This window comes from Erpetoichthys calabaricus, chromosome 5 (assembly GCF_900747795.2).
Source record: "Erpetoichthys calabaricus chromosome 5, fErpCal1.3, whole genome shotgun sequence".
Lineage (NCBI taxonomy): Eukaryota > Metazoa > Chordata > Cladistia > Polypteriformes > Polypteridae > Erpetoichthys > Erpetoichthys calabaricus.
The window spans coordinates 183,057,853-183,078,897 of NC_041398.2; the positions used below are offsets into that span (position 1 = coordinate 183,057,853).

Here is a 21,045-nt window from a genome sequence, read left to right on the forward strand (position 1 = left end):
TTATAGAACCGTAAGCTTAACATGCATCACACGTAAATTAATGAAAGGAATTATTAAGGGAACGGTTTCAGGAACACATGGCAAGAGCAGGAGTTTTACTGAACAGTCAGCATGGGCTCAGACAGGGGAGGTCATGTTTTGCCAACATGCTGGAATTCTATGAGGAAGCAACAAAAAGATACGAGCAGAGTGCTGTATAGCATATTATTTATGTTGATTTTCAGAAAGCATTTGATAAGGTTGGTCATCATATTTAAAGAAGCTAGAATTTAGGCTGTAGTATCATGCACTGTAGATGGGTACACAATTAAATAAAACACAAGAACCTTATTAGAATTGGGTGATGTAAAGAGTGGTGTCCCTCGGGGTTCAGTGCTGTGGCCGCAGATATTTTTAATAATATATTAATGATTTGAATAGGAATGCAAGTAACAAGCTAATTACGTTTGCAGATGATACCAAGTTAGGTGGAGTGGCAGAAAATTCAGATTCTGTTGAATCATTACAGAGGAACTTGGACAGCATAAAGGTGTGTGCAGATTTGTGGCAGATGAAATTTAGTGTAACTAAATGTAATGTATTACATGTGGGAAGAAAAAGTGTTAGATCTGAAAACACAACGGGAGGTCTGAAAATTGAAAGTACGCCTTATGAGAAGGATTTGGAAGTCATAATTGATTTGTCACTATCAACTTCCAAACTGTGTTCAGAAGCCATTAAGAAGGCTAAACAGATTGTCAGGTTATATAGCGCCCTGATGTGTAGAGTACAAGTCCAAAAAGGCTATGCTCAAGCTTTATAACGCACTGGCGGAGCCTCATCTGGAATACTATGTGCAGTCTTAGTGTCTGGCTGCTAGAAAAAGTCCAGAAAAGAGCAACCAGGCTGATTCCAGGACTACAGGGAATGAGTTATGAGGAAAGATTAAAGAAGTTCAACCTTTTCAGTTAAGAAAAAGACGAATAAGAGGTGACATGATTGATCTCTTTTTGTGATCAACTGTTGTAAAGGCATAACGCAGGAGATAAACAATAAACCACCATGCATGTTATGTAGGGAATTATTGGATCCAGGCTGTTAGTTTAAAATGAGTTCAAAAAGGGAGACAGTTAAAAATTACCAATAAAAATAAATGTTTCTAATGCTGGTTTACGTGATATATAGATTCCAGCTCTCTGCAACCATCTTGTGAAACATCTCCTCCTGTGGTATTCCATGGCACACTCACTAGCACCCCATAATATGAAGACTATTCATGGAGGGTACCAAAACCTTGTATGCATAAGTGTATTGAAATTTTATTCTATTTGGACGCCATTTTTAACTTCATTATTTTGTAAAAATGATTTTGTCGTGGTGAAGAGAGAGCTGAGCCAAAAGGCGAGGCTGTCGATTTACCAGTCAATCTACGTTCCTGCCCTCACCTATGGCCACGAACTTTGGGTAGTGACCAAAAGAGCAAGATCGCGGATACAAGCGGCCAAAATAAGTTTTCTCTGCAGGGTGGGTGGACTTTCCCTTAGAGATAGGGTGAGGAGTTCAGTTATCCGGGAGAGACTCGGAGTAGGGTCGCTGCTCCTCCGCATTGAGAGGAGTCAGTTGAGGTGGTTCGGGCATCTGGTTAGGATGCCCCCTGGACGCCTCCCTGGGGGGGGGTGTTCCGGACATGCCCCACTGGGAGAAGGCCATAGGGCAGACCCAGGACACGCTGGAGGGATTATATCTCCTGGCTGGCCCTGGAACGCCTCGGGGTCCTCCCAGAGGAGCTGGAGGAGGTGGCCAGGGAGAGGGAGGTCTGGGCTTCCCTGCTTAGGCTGCTGCCCCTGCGACCCGACCTCAGATAAGCGGTGGATAATGGATGGATGGATATTTTGTAAAACAATGGGGCTCTGCCCCCTGCTCGCTTCACTTACCCACCCCCAGGTTTGGTTAACCGGATATTAAATTTAAAGAGATTGTTATTTTCATTCCATTCATTTCCATTCATTTTTTATTTCTTGACATTTGCCAGTAATAAAGCTGTAGTGAATGAATTACTCCCCCTCCCTCCCACCACGGGGCACACTACACGCCAGCCACTTTGCATCTCTGCCTCTCGCGTTGTGAAGAGGGGGGATGAACGCATGCTAAGCAGATCTGGTCGTTCCTCCGAAACCCCCTCTTAAATGGTGATACAATGGGAAACAAATACATTTTTTTTACCTCCTCTATGCTCGATCATTTGACTTGCTGCTGCTGCTTGTGGTGTGCTGCGTGATCTGCATGTCGCGCTGCATGTCGATCATTTAAAAGCCTGTACAGCAGCTGTCCTTTTGTCTCACTTCCTTGTCTCGCAGGACGTTAAACTGTCTCTGAGAAAATCACGTCTCGACCCAAGATTTTTTTATTATAATAGAGAGATGGTACTAACGATATATATTTTTATGCACTGTACAAATACATGTAATTACATTCAATAATCACTGTTACAAAATACTGCATTAACAAAATTGTGTTAAATAACTAACTTTTTGAAGTGATTAAAAAATGTAAAAATGCTACAACTTTTAAAACAGTTAACTAAGACTGTAAACGCACCTGAATGTTGTGTCCTGCAGACTTTTGTCCATTTTTTTTAACACGTTTTTTCCCCGCTGCCTCCAATTTTCACACACCACAGAGTATTTATTCCCAGTATTCTAGTCTGTTTTTTGTTCCGAGTTTCATTTCCAAACGACGCATTTCCTGTTAGGCTTACAGGAGTATCTTCAGTGCTGACTGCAGTGATGTTGACTCGTAGTCAGTGAGTGTCCATTAATCTCTTAGTGTTAAACACTCTTTTGCTTTATACTCTTTGAATTTGTTAACACATTAATACAATGTTAATTGTCATATTTTCATTATGCCGAATTAACGTTGGAGGCATGGCAATGCAGTGGTTAGCTCCTTGACTGATCTACGGTAACATCTTCATTTCAAGCCCTGCACCCTGATATTGTCTGTGGGAGGTGTAGAAACTGGCTCAGACACAGACAGGCAGAAACGCTCATGTCATCCAACACACGTTTATTTACAGTATTTACACAGTCCTTATTGTGCTCACAAACCCCAAAGTCCTGGTCACAACACAGTGCCTTCTCTCTCTTCAGGCCGCCTCCTTGCTGTCCTCCCGACATCATCTTCCTTCCTCCTAACTCTTGTCAATGACTGGAGGGAGGCGGCCCCTTTTATACACACCCAGATGTGCTCCAAGTGCTCCCCGGCAGTCTTCCACCGGCACTCCCCAGTGTGGCGGAAGTGTCGGCTGTGTACCCAGAAGCACTCCGGGTGTCCCTTCTTCTCTTCCCCCCAGCACTTCCGGGTGTGGCGGAAGCGCTGGGGTCCAGGGTCCCCAAGGCATCAGGGCACCCCCTGGCGGTGGCCACGGGCCCCTACAAGGTAGAGCTTCCAAGCTCTGTACCCGTTGCCCCAAATACAACCAGGGCAGACGCCCCCTTGCGTTCTGGAGGAGGAATGAGCCCTCCTCCTGTCCTCCTGGGCATCCCGGCCTGGCATGAGCCCCATCCGGGTGCCACAGGGGCTTGTCTCCCACTCAGTTGAATTCCAAATTGGTCCCAATCTGAGTGTGAATATGGGTGTCCGTGTGCCCTGTAATAGATTGGCATTCCTGTCCAAAGCTGTTTTCTGCACCAAGGGCTGCCATGATAGGCCATGTGACCCTGTCATAGATTAAGTGGGTTTGCGATTCACTAAATTAATTAAAATTTTTATTTTTAATCACAAGGCTCACTTTCCAAAACTTTTTGGTTTGCACTGATTTTTTTCTACATTTTAATTTTTCTTCTTTTTTGCATATTCACATTTCACATCTTTTAATAATTGTGTGTCCCTATCCTCATTCATAATGCCAAACTCTCCTTCATACCTCCTCAGCCATATGACATAAAGTTTGTGCTGTTGATTCTTCCTTTCAACATTATTTTCTTAAGCATATAGCACCTTTTCACATTTTTTAACAATTTGCAAAAATGAAATATGGAAATGGTGACATAAACAATGTTCTTCCTCTTTGAACTTGCAAGGTGTTATTGCAACAAGTCATGCTGTTTACTGATATACTTCACCAGTGCAGAGAATCTGTGGTTCAGTTCACCTGCTTTACATGACTTTATGAGAGTGTTGCCCCACATATCTTTCTGTAAAGTCACACAGTATGGTGCAGACTTTCAAAAGAAAGCTTTAAATTAACGACGAAACAGCACGATAAGCAAGTCTGATATGATTATGGAGGAATACAAACCTGAGGATGGATACAAAACAAATTCAAAGGCCAGTTCTCTATGCAGAATTGAAAAACCTGTGTCACACAGACTACTGAACATCTAGATGTCCTTCTGAAATTGCCACTGGACAAGACCAATTGCGAATGTAATTCTGAATGAGCTACAGAAGTCAGGGAATGTGACTATAGAAGGTGTTCATGAAGGAAGATTCATCAAGGCATTCTCTAAATTTATGGAAGAGTAGCTACAGAAGAAATGATGTCCACGAGAAAATATTTTTTGTTGGCCAGAAAGGGTGTAACATGTCAGCTTGAGAATATTGTGTATATAGCATGAAGAGTTGTATTATTTTCTAATCGATTCAAAACTCCTTGTTAATTGCTCTCCATCACTGTTATGTAATTACCGACAAATCGTATTGCTTGATTACATCATGAAAAGTGAGACGTATCCAAAAAGCTGACAGTTTTTCACTTAGTCACTTAGTGATTAAAAATAGTACTGATCCAGAGGAATGAATCTATTAAATGTAATTGCATTTCATTTTCTAAATGTTTTATTTTTTGTGGTTACTGATTTTTTTTCTGTTTAGGAAGGGGCTAAATTTGGAGAAATTTTCAAAAGAAATGTTATCACTTTCATTGACAAATTTCTTAATACACAATAATTAATCGATTATACAGTATCAGTGTTTGTGTGGTTTCATTTCTCTTTGCTCCAGTCTTTTTGTTCTGTGACTATAATGTCTTACGAATATTTAAAAATGTGTTATTATTACATATATCACTCTGCTGTCTGTATTCATTATGCTTATGTCTTCCCTAACATCACCATGCATCTGCCATTCCATATTATATCTTCGTCAGTTTGTTAAACACTTATTGCAGCATATAAATAATGGCACCAACTAATGGCATCTTTGTCTTTCTATTGTTTTAATCAAGATTAGTTTCTTCTGTGCAGTTTCCTATTATGGTCCATATACCATTGTAATATTACTTGGATCCAAGGATTTCTATTTTTTTTTCAGTAGTTTTTCCAGTGCCGTTTTCCATTTTTAATCTATCATTGTGGAGTCCACATCTGGCTGAAGTATTGAACATGCGAGAGGATTGTTGTGAGATTCCAGTCAACCAGGAGATGCAAAGCATGAAACAGAGATGTGATCAAATGATCAAATGAGGCCAGTGACAAATGTTGTAAGATAAGATAGTACCAAAATAAAAAGACAGTCTTGATGAGAATTGTAATCAGGATCAAAAGAAATTCGAAACCAGTTGAGTTCATAAGCAAACTGTGCTAACAGAGACGCATTGAATGTAATACATCCACTGAGTAATAATGCAAGCTGGGATCGTCACAGTTGGAGAGTCATCCTTGTGACATTTGCAGCCATGTGATTTCTCCACACACTGACACAAAAAACAAATAGAACAAGATGTGAGCAAAAATACATTTTTTCCAGTTTGCATTAAAATTAACCTGCAAAAATGGAATCCTTAGGGGAATAAACAAAATACACAAAATGATTTATATCATAACGTTAATATGATACTTTCTGTCTTAAACATACTTCTTTGCATCTGTAAACACACACAAACTGTTTACATCTTTTCATCCTGTTATAGCACAGCTCTGGCCCAAACGTTTCTGCTTAATCAAAAATAAGGTCATGGTCTTCAATTTCCTGTTATAATTTAGCATATTCTGTCATTGAAAACTTCTTGGTATATTTCTTTTAAACAGTTCTTAATGGTTTCACATAAAAAAGCAAAAATTATAGTGTTTTTTCCTTATCCCATATACATATAGCTCTTTCCAAATCCCCTACTGATGATTTTTCTTCTGCTGTTCATAATCTGTTTTGCTCTTATTCCACTTAAAAGCTTCTTTCTTTTCATTTAATGATATATGATACTTCTCCATATTTACAACTACTTCTTCATTGCCCTTTTTCTTATATTCTTTTTTAGTTTCCATTGCCTTTAGTGTATATTTAATTTCCTATACTTTCCTTCAATCTTTTTTTTCCTTCCTTCACTTTCTGCTTTGATTACGATTTGCTATTCTGCTTTGATTATGAGTCTTAAAATAATTTTTGAAAAATACAGACTTATTACCTGATTTTTTCAGCCAGAAATAAAAAAAAAAAAATCTTAAAATGACTTGAAGAATAAGCTTGACCTGAGCTTATCCTGGTAGCATCAGGAGAAAAGTAGTGAACAAACTCTGAATTATTGCAGGTGGCTCTGAGGCTAGGGATCTGCCCTGGCAATCGGAAGGTTGCCGGTTCAAATTCTGTAAATGCCAATAGGGACTCTGCTCTGTTGGGCCCTTGAGCAAGGCCCTTAACCTGCAATTGCTGAGCACTTTGAATAGTGAGAAAAGCGCTATATAAATGCAAAGAATTAAAGTTAATTTATATAAACCAGGTCAACCATATCTGTAGTACTATGGTGTTGCACCGTGTTAGCCATTATAAATGTAGAGAAAAGCCAAGCAAAATGACACCTTTTATTGGCTAACTAAAAAGATTACAATATGCAAGCTTTCGAGGCAACTCGAAAACTTGCATATTGTAATCTTTTTAGTTAGCCAATAAAAGGTGTCATTTTGCTTGGCTTTTCCCCAGGTCAACCATAAAGTTAGTAATCTAACACTGTCATGTAGCAGCAGCAGCAGTTCTGACTTCTCTTAAGAGTCAGTATTAAAATATCGTTTTTTTCCTTTAAGAATAACTTGCTTTAATTACTCTGAAAAATATTTATTTTCATTAGTACATGCAAAGATAAGAGGGTAAGATTTTATTTTATTTTCATCGGTTGCTCTCTTTTTTGTTCACTGGTTTGAACCTAGTACCAGAAAAAATTGTATTAGTAACTGGAAGGCAAGGGGCTTGAAGGAACAGATAAAATTTCAATATTAACAACTAGTTATCACAGAGAGTAAGAAACAGTGCTACAAGACGTTAAATGAATTAAAAGTTTGAAAGAAAATTTTTTAGATTTTGAAATTATTGCAGTGTACAGAGGTAAATTAAATTCGTATGCTGTGTGCAAATGCCTAATTAAATAATGGAAGTCCTAGGCGTCACAATTTTTTCAGTGCTGGGCATGTTTTTGCATCATGCCACTTGTCCTTTGTTTGAGGCTTTTATTTAGTTACGATGTTTTATTTTGGTTGTATCCTGGCATTCACTGAGTTGTGTGTTTGCCTTGAGCATGTGAATTCAAGACACATACATCTTTGTTGTTAGCACATTAATTTGGACATCTTATAAATTTAAGTGAAAGGTTTAGTACTTTCACTGGTGTGATATTTAAAAATATAACAGTAACTCAATAATTAATTCACTGCTAAAATGCATATGCAAAAAGTAGAAAAAGAATGGAAGCAGAAGTAGTTTTACTTTAATTTAGCAGCAAAATTAACCAATGGGCTAACCAAAATTTGTTTGACAAGATTTCCTAAAATAAGCTAAATAATTTTAAACAAAAGATTCTTGATAAGTCAATAAATTTAATGAAAATGAAAACAAGATATAAAAGTTTGATATAAAAACTTTTCACTTGCTTAGATTTTATTTTTAATGCAGTGATACTCTCTTATTTTTATTTGTTTTTCAAATGTTAAGGACCTGTAGCCCTGGACTGAGTAAGGACTACAGAGATTGCTGTCCAGGAGCCCTAGAGCTGTTTGTACTGACTGGAGGTCTTCTAATTCTGTTGTGATAGAAGGTTCTTTTAGTATTGTTCACTTGTTTGCCAGCAAGGCACTACATCCTGTGTTCTGTACTTTATCCTGTCCCTGTTTATATTTTTTATGTGGGAATACAACAAAGCAGCAGCTGATAAATCCCTAGCAGGCTAATCAATGAATTTGTTGGGAGCTGTCTTATGTCTTGCTTGTATAATCTGCAAGCCCACAATCTACTGGTACCCCTCTCATCTTATTTGTTTACACTACTGGCCAATGAATACGTCTGTCTTTCGTCTGCTACATTTGGTCAATAGTCAGTAGTCTGTGCATCCTACAGCAAAATTAAGGCCACTTAATGAAAGAAAAAAAATGTAACCCTACTGATGACCCTGACCTTTGTGTAAGAGTCCCCTCTTTAAAACAGTTTTATGTGTGTGATATGTTGATTGCGACTCCTGCTTCTGTTATCAACCACGATTTGGGTAATTGATCTCTGCCACTTGAGTTACAAATCATTAAACTACTGTCTGTTTGATTTAGCTGTGGTCACCTGTGAGAGAGTATCAAAATGCAATGTTATTTTTTAAATTCTTTGAGGTTTATTTACAATTAATAATTTTTTTCCTTATTAAACATTTGTATTGTTTTTAATGTTCTAAAGATTTGGCTTAGAGCCAAATCTGCATTTCAGACAGACATCATATTAAATGATACAAAGCCAATTAAAGATGTTGTAGTTTAAGGTCTTAATATATGAGTATATTGAAAGTAATTTAGAATGACATTATACTGGTTGTAAAGAGGCACCATTGCTTTGGAATAAATTTACTGTACTGTACTCAGAAATCTAGTTAGTTTAACACAATGAAAGCAATAATTAACCTTAATATTTTTTTTGCAGCACTTGCACAGGAGCAGTGTGAGACTAACTGGATACCCTATGATAACAAATGCTACTTCTTTTCCAAGGACCCATTACCATGGGTCGATGCTCAGAATGACTGCACGTCGAAAGGTGGCAATTTATTAAGCATTGGCAGCATAGAGGAACGGGTAATTGGAATTTATATCATTTTGATTTTAGCCCTGCTTCATGGTGCTCTTTTAGTGACAATTTCTTGGACTGGAAAAATAATCTTAAAAATTTTTGCCTTGAAATTTTGACTTTGATTTTGGATGACAATTTAAACAAAACTATAATTTTCAATACAATATAACTTGATTATCCAAATACAAATCAAAAACAAACCTAATTTCAGTCCAGTAATTATTACTTTTATAAGGGTCATAGATCTAACATATGTTATTATCTATATAAATAAAAATGTAAATGTTCGTTTGTTCAAAACCTTAAATCTCCGAAAGTTCTTCACCGATTGCTTTGAAATTTTGACACAACGTTGCATTCGAATACGCACGTGTTTTTATATACTTATATTATATAGATGTCACACCTGTGACAGGTAAAAACATGCTTTTTTTGAAAAACAGCGCCATTTGTTGGACGTAAAAGCATCACACGCTATACTAAATATTTTACGATTCCATTTCAATGTTTCCGATTTACGATCCATTTACAATTTCCAAATTTCCAATTTTACGATTCCATTTCAATGTTTCCGATTACATTGTTAAGCGCACATAAACGTGGAATACTGTAACTCCGTTAAATTGATCAAATACATTTGAAAGTACGTGAATAAAGGCAGTGACATGGCAGTTTTTGGCGTGCAACCAGAAAGAAGTGATAGGAATGCGGTCATACATATCAATGAAATTGCACAGTATTAGGCTGGAAGATACATAAGCTGCAATGAAGCTGTATGGCGAATTCTTTCATTTCCCATACATGAACGAAGTCCAGATGTTGTTCACTTAGCAGTACATCTAGAAAATGGACAACGCGTTTATTTCACAGCTGCAAATGTGCAACAAATAGCCCTGAATCCACTGGCTACAACGTTAACTGCTTTCTTCACGTTATGTCAAAATGACGCGTTTGCGAAAACACTGTTGTATTCGGAAGTGCCTACGTATTACACATGGAATGCAAGTAGAAAATCATTTGAACGACGCAAACGAGGAGAGCGAGTCGACGGACAACCTGCCATATTCAAAGAAACTACGATGGGCAGACTGTACACTGTGCATCCCAATCAAGATGAATTTTTCTTTCTTCGCATGCTGTTGGTAAATGTGCCCGGTCCAACGTCTTTCCAGCAATTGAGAATTGTCAACGGCATTACACATGCCACTTTCCGCAGTGCATGTCAAGCTCTGAATTTATTGGAGAACTACCGACACTGGGATGTATACATTAATGATGCATGCAACATGTCACATCCAAATCAAATCTGTGCATTGTTTGCAATCATATTGACCGCCTGCTCTCCTTCATCTCCAACACAGTTATGGGAGAAATATAAATCGCACATGGCTGAAGATATTTTCTGTCGAATACGCAAGTAAAATTCAAATATAAACATGGATTTCACAGCAGAAATCTACAACTAAGCGTTGATAATGATTGAAGATTTGTGCTTAGAAATCGCGAACAAAGTTCACAATCAATTGGGAATGCCATCACCGAATCGATCTGCTGCTGCTTCGTTCGATGTAGAATTGTGTCGTGAACAAAATTACAACACGGGTGATCTTTTGTCGTATGTGCAATCAAATATTCCTAAGCTAACGCTTCAGCAAAAAGGCATTTACGATCAAATAATGCAAACTGTCAATAACAGGGTTGGAGAAATCTGGAAATTGGGAACGGAAAGGTGCCGGTTGATCGGACATCAGGACGAATTTCATTGCCTCATAACTTCTGCAATTTAGTGACGTCAAAAGAAGAATTGGTTGAAAAAGTATTTCCCAATATTCAAACCAATTATAAGAATCACGATTGGCTGAGTGAACGAGTTATTCTTGCGGCCAAAAACAAAGAAGTCTACGAACTTAACAATATTATTCAGTCTAACATTCTGCACAGACAATGGAACAACAAAAAATATTGTATACCCGCAAGCATTATGAAATTAAACATATTAGAAACGTGCGCTTTCTCTTTCCTTTCTTTTCCATTTAACCAGACTGAGCCACAGCAACGCGTGGCCGGGTACAGCTAGTACATATATATATATACAGTATATATATATATATATATATATATATATATATATATATATATATATATACTAGGGGGATCTGCTCCCTGCTCGCCAACCCTCATAGTCACCTCGCGAAACTCTTGCTTGCCAATGGAGAAGCGTATGTAAAATTTAAACAGATTGTTATTTTCATGGTAATTGTTACATATGCATAATAGAACTAACTATAAATTTCATGTAAAGTGCAATACTTTTGGACGTATGGATCATTTAACTCTTTCGATTCTATGTTGCATCGCTTCTCCTTGATCATACATATAAACCTGACCGAATTGTGGTTTCTTCAAAATTAAACTTGTAGTAGCTTTAATTGTTGCAGGGCCACAGATTCTCATAGCGTATGGTCCTGAATCATGTAAATCTACGTTTTGAGCATTGAATGATGCATACACGAACAGAATATTGTAGATTCGTATATTTTGCCTATAGTGTGTGTGGATTTCACTTTCACCAAATAACACATCTTTTAATTCTCGCGGATATGCCTCTTCATTGGGAAGAAACTCTTCTTTTCCCTGATGGCAACACAAATTAGACGATCTACAAGTCTCTGACTTATACTTTAAAGCCGAACAAGATCTACATACTTCTGTCATATCACCTATGTCCATATATTCGATATCCTTTTGCTGTTCCATTATTTCACAGAGTATTAATTTTCATTTGTTAGCGCTAATGCAATCTTTACTATCAGTTTTTTGAGACTTTCGAATTTTAGTACTTTCATAATCTGTAACCTGCTCTGCATGTGTATCACGCCAATGCCTTTGGACCTCTTTACGACGTTCTACTTTTTCTGACCCTGCTTGGACCTGCTAGGTTTTCAATTCCACTTGGTCTGGGCTGGAAAATTATCCCTCACGGGACTTGAAATTATCTCAGAGAAAGTCTTGTCCCAAGATTTTCTTTTATAATACTAGGGGGCTTTGCCCCCTGCTCACTTTGCTCACCAATCCCCCGTCCTGCACTACACTCCAGCCACTTCATGTCTCTCTCGCTTGCGTATGTGGATTTCACTTTCACCAGACAACAAATCTTTTAATTCTTGTGGATAGGCCTCTTCATTGGGAAGAAACACTACTTTTCCCTGATGGCAAAATGAATTAGACGATCTACAAGTCTCTGATTTAAAGTTTAAATCGAACAATATATTCAATCTCTTTTTGCTGTTCTGTTATTTCACTGAGTAATAATTTCTGTTTGTTTACGCTAATGCGATCCTTACTGTGATTTTTTTGAGACTTTCGAATTTTAGTGCTTTCGTAATCTCTAACCTGCTCTGCATGTGTATCGTTCCAAAGTTTTTGAACCTCTTTACAACGTTCTACTTTGTCATCTACTCTTTGTCTTTTATTTAATCTCTTGGCACAAAAGCTCATCCTGCGGGACTTGAAAGTATCTATCTGAAAAAGTCACGTCTCTTCCCAGGATTTTTTAATATCTATCTATCTATTATATAAAAAAATCTTGGGTCGAGATGTGATCATCTCGGAGAGACACTTTGAAGTCCCGCAAAACTACTTGCACGTCATGCCCTATTTACAAACAATTTCTCGGAGACACTCCAACGAGACAAGGAAGTGAGACAAAAGGACAGCTGCTGTACAGGCTTTTAAATGATCAACGGGCAGCGCGACATGCAGAAAATGCAGCTCGGTAGCAGCAGCTGATCCGTCCGCATCTCTTTAGCATGCGTTCAGCCCCCACCCCCTTCACAACACGAGCAGCAGAGATGCGAAGTGGCGAGCGTGAAGCACGCCCCCGGATTGGGGGGTGGGCGAGCGAATATATATCTGTCTGAATTATTACTAGTGAAAAATACCTAAAAATACCTAGGATTTGTTAGGATGAGGTGGCTTTCAGTGGAGTAACAAAAAAAAATGAATAAAAGTTAGGTCAGATTTACGTCCAAGAAGATTTGATGGTGAAAAATGATGTTAAGGGAGGAATTTGCAGCTTTTCTTTCCACCTACAATTCATGTTCATGTGTAAGGTGAGAAAAAAAAACTGTTTTTAACTTAAAAGATATTGAATGAAATGAAATGATCATCATTGACGTCTGTTTTCCGTGCTCGGGCACGTTTAGTGATCACACTGTTCCTGAATGGTACTGAACCATGCTCGGGCTCACCTCTTCCAAGCAGATCAGGACATGGTATGGTTGGCACAGCACAGAGTGATCACACTTGTCAAACGAACCAGACTTTGTGGGGTTACATGCGGACAAACGTTCTCACACACAGAACGAATTGCCAGTGTGAGTTTACTCTAACGGAAAGTGATGATATTTTACATTGTGTCACAAATCAAAGTATAATCTTGTAGCAATTATCTGCTTAACTACTCTGTACTTCAGCATTCTTATTGGATGTGGCTACTAGTATTTATATAACCAAAGTAATGATATTGGCAAAAATAAACGACCAAGTATGAAATAACAATAAGTAATGTAGTTTTCTAAGACAGATTGGCACCTAGTCCAGGGCTGGTTCAGCCTTGCTGAGATGCTGTAGGCTCAGGCACTCTCACAGCTTGAACTGGCTTGAGAATTTGTTGTTAATGTTAGCTGTAGCTGTCCATACCCATCCTAGAGTCCAGATCCGCATGCAGAGGAGGTACATCTGGAGATACTGCTGAGGCAATGGCCATTAAACACAATCCTGATGTCAGTTGTTTCAGTACCTCCTGGTTTGACCACTATAGCAGACTAAAATGTTCACGTAGAAAGGTGTAATGTTCTGCTATGCTTGTTTTTTTCCTTGAGAAGATCACAAGTTCCATGCAGAATCTAGGGCTCATAAATAGAAACAAAAACCTGCCGCATAACTTAAAACTCAGTGTCACACACAAGAAAACATTGGGTACAAAAATCTGTATGCAGAAAACTCTGCAGGGGCTTCATGTATAATGGCGTGCGTAGAACTCACACTATAACATCGCGTAAGCACAAAAGTGGGAATGTGCGTACGCACAGAAAAATCCAGATGCAGGAATCTGTACGTAAGCAAACTTCCACGTGAAAGTAACGCACGTGCACGCGCCTGCTGTCCCGCCCCAACTCCTCCCAGAATTATGCCTCTTTGAATATGCAAATCAATATAAATAGCCCTTAAGATCATCCTTCTGTGAAAAGACAATGGGACAAGCACAGAGGAAAACAGAGGAATTTCAGCGAATACCAAGTGGAGGCAAGGAAAAACGTACTATTTGCTGGTTTAAACAGTGGTATAAACAAGAAAAGGAAGTTGATTGAGTGACAGAGAGTGTTGGAAAAACTCGAAAGCTGAAGTTCACAAAGTCGCACAGTGCCCAAAATAAAAAAGAAGCTGTCACATATCAAAGTCGCCGTGAAAAGCCAAGTCGTAGCCCACCATGTGAGTTTCATATGAAAGCTTATTAGGGTACAGAGAAAAAAAAAATGGGCACAAAGTGGGAAAAAAGCACGAGATGTCAACTTTAATCTCGAAATTTCCACTTTGATCATGTAGTTTATTTTGTCATTAAAGTAGAACATCACAAACTTCATCTTAAAATCATTTACTAGTTTCTCAAATCCCATCGTAACTAAAGTAGCACATTAAATGTTTTGTTTTGTATTTGATCTTCTATGTGCTCTGTGTGTGTGAATCACTACGTGCTTACCGGCTTTCTCTTCCTCCGACAGGACACAGAATCCATTACGTTCATAATATTAAAGCTCTCTGAATAATTAAAATACTGAGATATATACTTGATATAATTTTCATGATGACAGGAGTTAAAGCATATTCTTAAACATGGGAACACGGTGGTGCAGTGATTGTGTGCAACCTTTGATGAAATAATTTATTGCAGCAGTATTGTCTCTTTCAAACGTACTAACCCCAAATTCCTGTCCTTCCTTTTCTTTCTCCAAATACCCAATCACCACACAATCAGCTCTGTAATAGACGTTAAGCCTTTTGTAAGCTTAGAACGCCAGTTCTTCAAAACTTTTAAGGAACGTTGAAATATCTTCGTAGTACATGTTTAATTATTCCATCCTTCACGCCAGACCCAGTGAAGCATACAGTGCGAGGCAGGAATAATCCGTGAACGGAGCGCCAGATCCTTGCTACCGTAGCAACACCGTATCCTTTAATTATTAACAATATAGATTATTTAAATGAAGCTAAAGTTTTATCTGTACAATATAATAAACAAATTTTGCTGCATTTCATCTCAAAAATTATATCATCGCCATATGTAAATACGTGCTTTATAAAGTGGCTCAGGTTGTGCAATATTATAACTGTAGTGCAAGTTTACAATGTGGTGATTGTACTTATAAGTACAAACAGTTCTACAAGGAGCACTTGATGGACTGATTGAGTTCGTTTAGAGCTCTTGGGATGAAACTCTTTCTGAACCATGAGGTCCGTACAGGAAAGGTTTTGAAGCGTTTGCCATGTGAGAAGTAGTTCAAATAGGAAGCATGGCTGAAGCAGCGTGTGCTTGATGCTGTATACCAATAATTTTCTTTCCGATCAGCTGCTCCGAGTGGTGCAGTGAGAGTAATATGGAAAAAGATGATCCGCTGTGGCAACCCATAACGGGAGCAGCTGAAAGAAGAAAAAGAAAGTGCAGTGAGAGTAACAACGCTAAAGCAGCTATGGTATTTGGAATAGTTTGACCATTTCGTGGACCATTATATTGTTACTGGTTAATTACAATCAGATGCATTAAACTAATAAACAATATGCGGTTAATTTCAGTGTATTTATAAAGCCTCGTCAGGGATGTGGATCTAAAAAAGAAAAGGAATCCACACAGGAACAGTAGCACTGCTTTGATGCTGGGTGCCGCCAGTCTGCAAAACTGAGCGGAGAACTTGCGTACGCCAAGGTATGAGGTACCGTGGAAATGTCCGTTTCTTTACGCCAAGTTTAGGTTTTATACATCGCGATTTGAGCATGGAAACTTTCGTACGCAACATTTCTGTGCGTATGCAGTATTTATACATGAGGCTCCAGGACTGTTAAGGAAAATCAGCGGTAAATGTAAGTGGATGTGGAGGAACTTAATTTTTCCACATGTCAAAATACTGATCAAGGAAGACTCAAGGAAAAATTGATAATCTGGTAACAGAGGCAGTGTTTCCAAATTTACACCCATCATGTTAGAAAATGGTGGATGGATGGATGTTCACTAGCTTGACGTGAGAGAATAGTTTACAATCAAGATTGAGAAAGCTGAACACTTTGATTAAGAGTAAATGAAGCCTAAGATTTTTGTATTATATGTATGCTGACACATAAAAAAGGGAAGAAGAAACAAATGGCAGTCAGTGCAAATTTTGTTCATATGAAGGATCGGAGCTAAATTACTATGAAACTAATGAAGCTTAAGCTTCAGGACCCCTGATGCTGGAGTGGGCTCCAGAAGCAACTTTCATTTTCATCCCCCATAACTTGAAAACTATTAGGCATGGGAATTTTTTATTCTTAGTGACTTTGACGTGTGATATAATCCAGTACAATAAAATCTGACATGTAGTGGCTAAATTAAAAAAAAAAAAAGTTGTGGTTATCTGATGTGGAACTACCTCATTGAAGATAACAACGGTTACCCAAACCGGATCCCTATTAACAGTTCAAGCATCAAGGCCCCAAACATGTAGGTCCACCACTGTGAAGGTTACCAGTTGCTCAATTTGAATGTCAGTACTCATTGCTCTGGTCTCTACAGAATTCAGCCCGTGTCATGTGTGCCACCTTCAAAGATGTCATAAAATGATCTTAATGTACACCAGAGGATAAAACCACAGATGTTAGCCATTTTTATAGACAGGCCCTTCAGGCTTCAGCTCTTGAATTTTTAGGGTCTCATCAATACTGTATAAGAAAATTCAAGTGTGAACTACACACGTTAACTTTACAGGTTAGTATCAAATGATAAATAATATTGCTACAGTTCCTTCAGTCTTGAGCACAGATATGTTTAGATCACCTACCATTTACTGTAAAGTCTTCATATGCTGAAAAAAAAAACAAATTCTTTGCAATAATGAAGAATCCCATCTGGCTCAAAAACCCTGTACTCAAATATGTGGTCCAGAAGATGGTGTGCGAGAATCAAACCTCACACACAAAAGTTCAAAAACCCTTCCTTCCTCCACATGCACAATTCCACACTCTTAAAAATTAAGGTACCAGAGTGCTTCTTCAGAATGATGCCATAGTAGAACCATTTTTGGATTTCAAAAGACCCATCCACATGAGGGTTCCAGAAGGAACCTTTATTTATTTGGACCATAACAGGCTCCATACAGTGAATAACCATGAATTGAAGGAAACAGATTTGTCAAATACCACTGACCAAGATGTTAAGAGTCCAGAAACCTTTGGATTGAGGGGATAATATTGCATTTATTTAAGCCCTCTTTTGGAAAAGAAACTGAACAATTTTCATAATGTTATACTTTTTAAATACTTTTTGTACATTATTCTGGAAATGAAATGGGAAAATTCCAGTCCTGTGTCTGAGACACAGCTTACATGGTGTTTTTCCAAATCAAATTTTTAAATAGTTTTGATTACAGTTTACAAATGTGCCAAATAACTGCTTTTGTGTTATCCTCTGCATGCATTTCATAGGACTGCAAAGGATTTTGCCATAATCACTATTCATATTTTTCTTTTGTTTTTAAAAATGTTCCAGGAGGATGTAGGATGGCTAGCATAGAGAACTGAGTAATAATAAACTCTAAACATAATAAACCCGTATCTGACCTGTTCTGTGAGTATACACAATGTATGGACTGTACTTTGTACTTAGGAGCAGACACCCATAAGTACGTCCTTTTCTATAATTAGCTGGGCCCTTTCTAAATCATCCAGGTTCCTCACAGTACATACTGTACAGTATACTGTAGGCAGGATGATTCCTGGAGGATTACTGTTTTCTGTATCAAAGTACTAATGAATGATGCATTAATTACCACATCCTATGGACATATAACTGCATGACACTACAATGAAGGTTACTTGATTTTTTGACATTTCATTCCTTGAAAATGTCCTTTAAAAAAGTGAACTGGTACAAAAATTAAGAGGTTTTAATAATGTACATTCAAGCAGAACCAGTGAAATAAGAATTAAGTATGTTAGAGAGGCAATGGAAAGGAATCTAAGAAAACCACAACCACACACATTGTCTTTGGCCACAGGAATCATAGTGGTCTATGACATTTTTTTTTAACTTTTATGTTGCAGTTGTAAGAGAGAGTTAAATATATTTAAATCTGGTCATTAATGTCACCTATGTCTTACCTGTATGTTTTTAGGCCTGGGTCAGGTCTCACATTGAATCAACCGGTGTCTACTGGATTGGCTTGAATGACGTGGCCAGTGAAGGTCTATGGGAATGGTCAGACAGATCGCCATATCTTGAAGAAGTACAGTAAGTTAAATTGTGCTCCTGTCTTAATAAATGAAAAAAAAATCAATATTTCTTGGATTCATATTATATAAAATAGCCTTGAACTGGAAAGTACTGCCTGAGACTTAACATACAACTGGGATTACTATACAGCAGAGTTGTATATAGTTTTTAGTAATGATTCTTTTTAAAGTGGTTAGAGTGCAATGTAAACTTCAATAAATGTTCATATACCAGTGTAATGTTTATTAGCCAACAAGAGGAAATGGTACAGTATATACTTAAATAGTCAAATTTAGAATTTATGCTACTTATTAAACAGTACAAATGACAGAAGAGCATTTACTTTAGTTAAAAAGGAAAAATGTTAAATGAAATGTTGCTTATTTTACTGTGATTCATTAAACATACAGGTTTATGCTTCTGGACTGCAGTGAAATTCATCCATCCATCCATTCTGCTATATCCTAACCACAGGGTCACAGGGGTCTGCTGGAGCCAATCCCAGGCTGCAAGGCAGGAAACAAACCCCAGGCAGGGTGCCAGCCCACTGCAGGGCACACACACACACACACACACACACACACTAGGGACAATTTAGGATCGCCAATGCACCTAACCTGCATGTCTTTGGACTGTGGGAGGAAACTGGAGCACCCGGAGGAAACCCACCCAGACACGGGGAGAATATGCAAACTCCACGCAGGGAGAACCCGGGAAGTAATCCCAGGTCTCCTAACTGTAAGGCAGCAGCGCTACCACTGCACTGCCATGAAATTCAATATTATGAATATATTGCATATACTTGTTAATATTTATTTCATCTCAGGTGAATTCACAGATAATGTTTACAGATAATATCAAATTTCCTTAAAAAAGACAAGAAAGTATCATTCTAGAACAAACAAGAGATCTGCTGCCACCTGCTGTCCATATTTTCTCTCACTGAATTAAATTCTGAGTCATTAACAATACTAACTGGACAATCATCTCATGTCCTCCTCATGCTTTTGTCACACTTGGATGCAGAGACACACCTGCTTGATGTCCATATTGAGTTGGTACCCTGCTCTGTGCCATCTTGCTGGCATCTTTGACTTTTCAGTTTATTGTCAGAATATGAAATAAATTACTGATATTAAAAGACCACAAATAATTTAAAGGTTGTATACATATTTATTGTATATATGTTAAACTGTCTTTTAGTAATGAATTTTATAGATGTTTCACTGAAGCTGCTATGACTTTATCCTGTTAAACTGTAGTGTTAAATGTACCTCATGGCAACTTACCTTTTTTTTGCAATCAAATTTTTATTGATAAAGTGAACAAAGGAATACAAACAAGGAAAGTAACAATAATGATTTTTGGGCTATGTACGATCAAAAACTAACACCCACCTGTGCCCACCTGAGATGGTTAATTAAACAGACACACAAGAAACAAACTGGTACACACAACCCATGTAGGAGAGCATGGCAAAGTAAGAAAGAAAAAATTCGGATATGAGCATCAGTAGACTTTGCACACTAGGAACCAAGTTACCCAAACTATTCTGTTACATTTCAGTAATTATTTACCGCTCTGATGCTGATCTTCCTTATTATAAAGTAGGTCATTACGATAGCAATTGATGGGAAGAATTCATAATTAATAGCAGAATTACGGTATTTGAGGGTCCCTCTAAAGTGCCACTTTCTCTTGCACAATTTGGCTCAAAAACTAATTAGCACATCATTATCTCATAACAGGTTCAAGTTTCAAGTTTGGTATTTTTCCATCCAGCTGTTTTAGCTCTACACTGTCCTCAAGGAACTGTGAAACACAGACAGACACACACCCATCATCGAGATATCAATGTTTTCGGTATCAGGGGACCCTAAAATTCTGAGATCCGTTGGAAACTGGAGACCAAAATTTTTGAGAAATCTAAAGATTTCGCTCCTCCCCCACACACAATAGGTTATGGAGGTGGGGGGAGTGCAAAGCAAAAAATGAGAAAAGGTAGATAGGGAGTTCGCTTCCCAGGTCCTCCCAGCATGGAGTTTGCATTTCTCCCCGTGTCTGCTTGGGTTTCCTCCGGGTACTCCGGTTTCCTCCCACAGTACAAAGACATGCAGGTTAGGTGCATTGGCAATTGGCAATTCTAAATTGTCCCTAGTGTGTGCTTGTTGTGTGGATGTGTGTGTGTGTGTGCCCTGCAGTGGGCTGGCACCCTGCATGGGGGTTTGTTTCCTGCCTTGTGCCCTAGGTTGGCTGGGATTGGCTCCAGCAGACCCCCGTGACCTTGTAGTTAGGATATAGCGGGTTGGATAATGGATGGATGCATGGATGGGAGATAGGAAAAGCTGCCTCATGGAATAAGCCCCAACCAGCTCTTTACTAACTGAACAGCATGGAGCCAGTTGTGGATAGCAGAGCTGGAAGAGTTGTGGCCCGATATGCAGAATGTTCACAAAGAGTAGGATTGTTAAATGAAGACTTCCAGATTGCAGGAGATTTCCAGCAAGAGGCTAAAA

At 38.3% G+C, this 21,045-nt stretch overlaps 1 protein-coding gene and 1 long non-coding RNA gene across 2 annotated transcripts in view; one reads left to right on the forward strand and one right to left on the reverse strand.

Moving 5' to 3' along the window:
- LOC127527909 (uncharacterized) overlaps positions 1–21,045 on the reverse strand; it is a 55,798-nt gene that overhangs the window by 19,741 nt on the left and 15,012 nt on the right. The window lies entirely within an intron of this gene.
- Positions 1–21,045, forward strand: part of LOC127527905 (macrophage mannose receptor 1) — a 183,967-nt gene that overhangs the window by 1,179 nt on the left and 161,743 nt on the right. The window contains exons 2-3 of the mRNA XM_051928073.1: positions 8,863–9,014; positions 18,432–18,547. Coding sequence (XP_051784033.1) covers positions 8,863–9,014; positions 18,432–18,547 — 268 coding nt within the window. The remainder of the gene's footprint in view (positions 1–8,862; positions 9,015–18,431; positions 18,548–21,045) is intronic.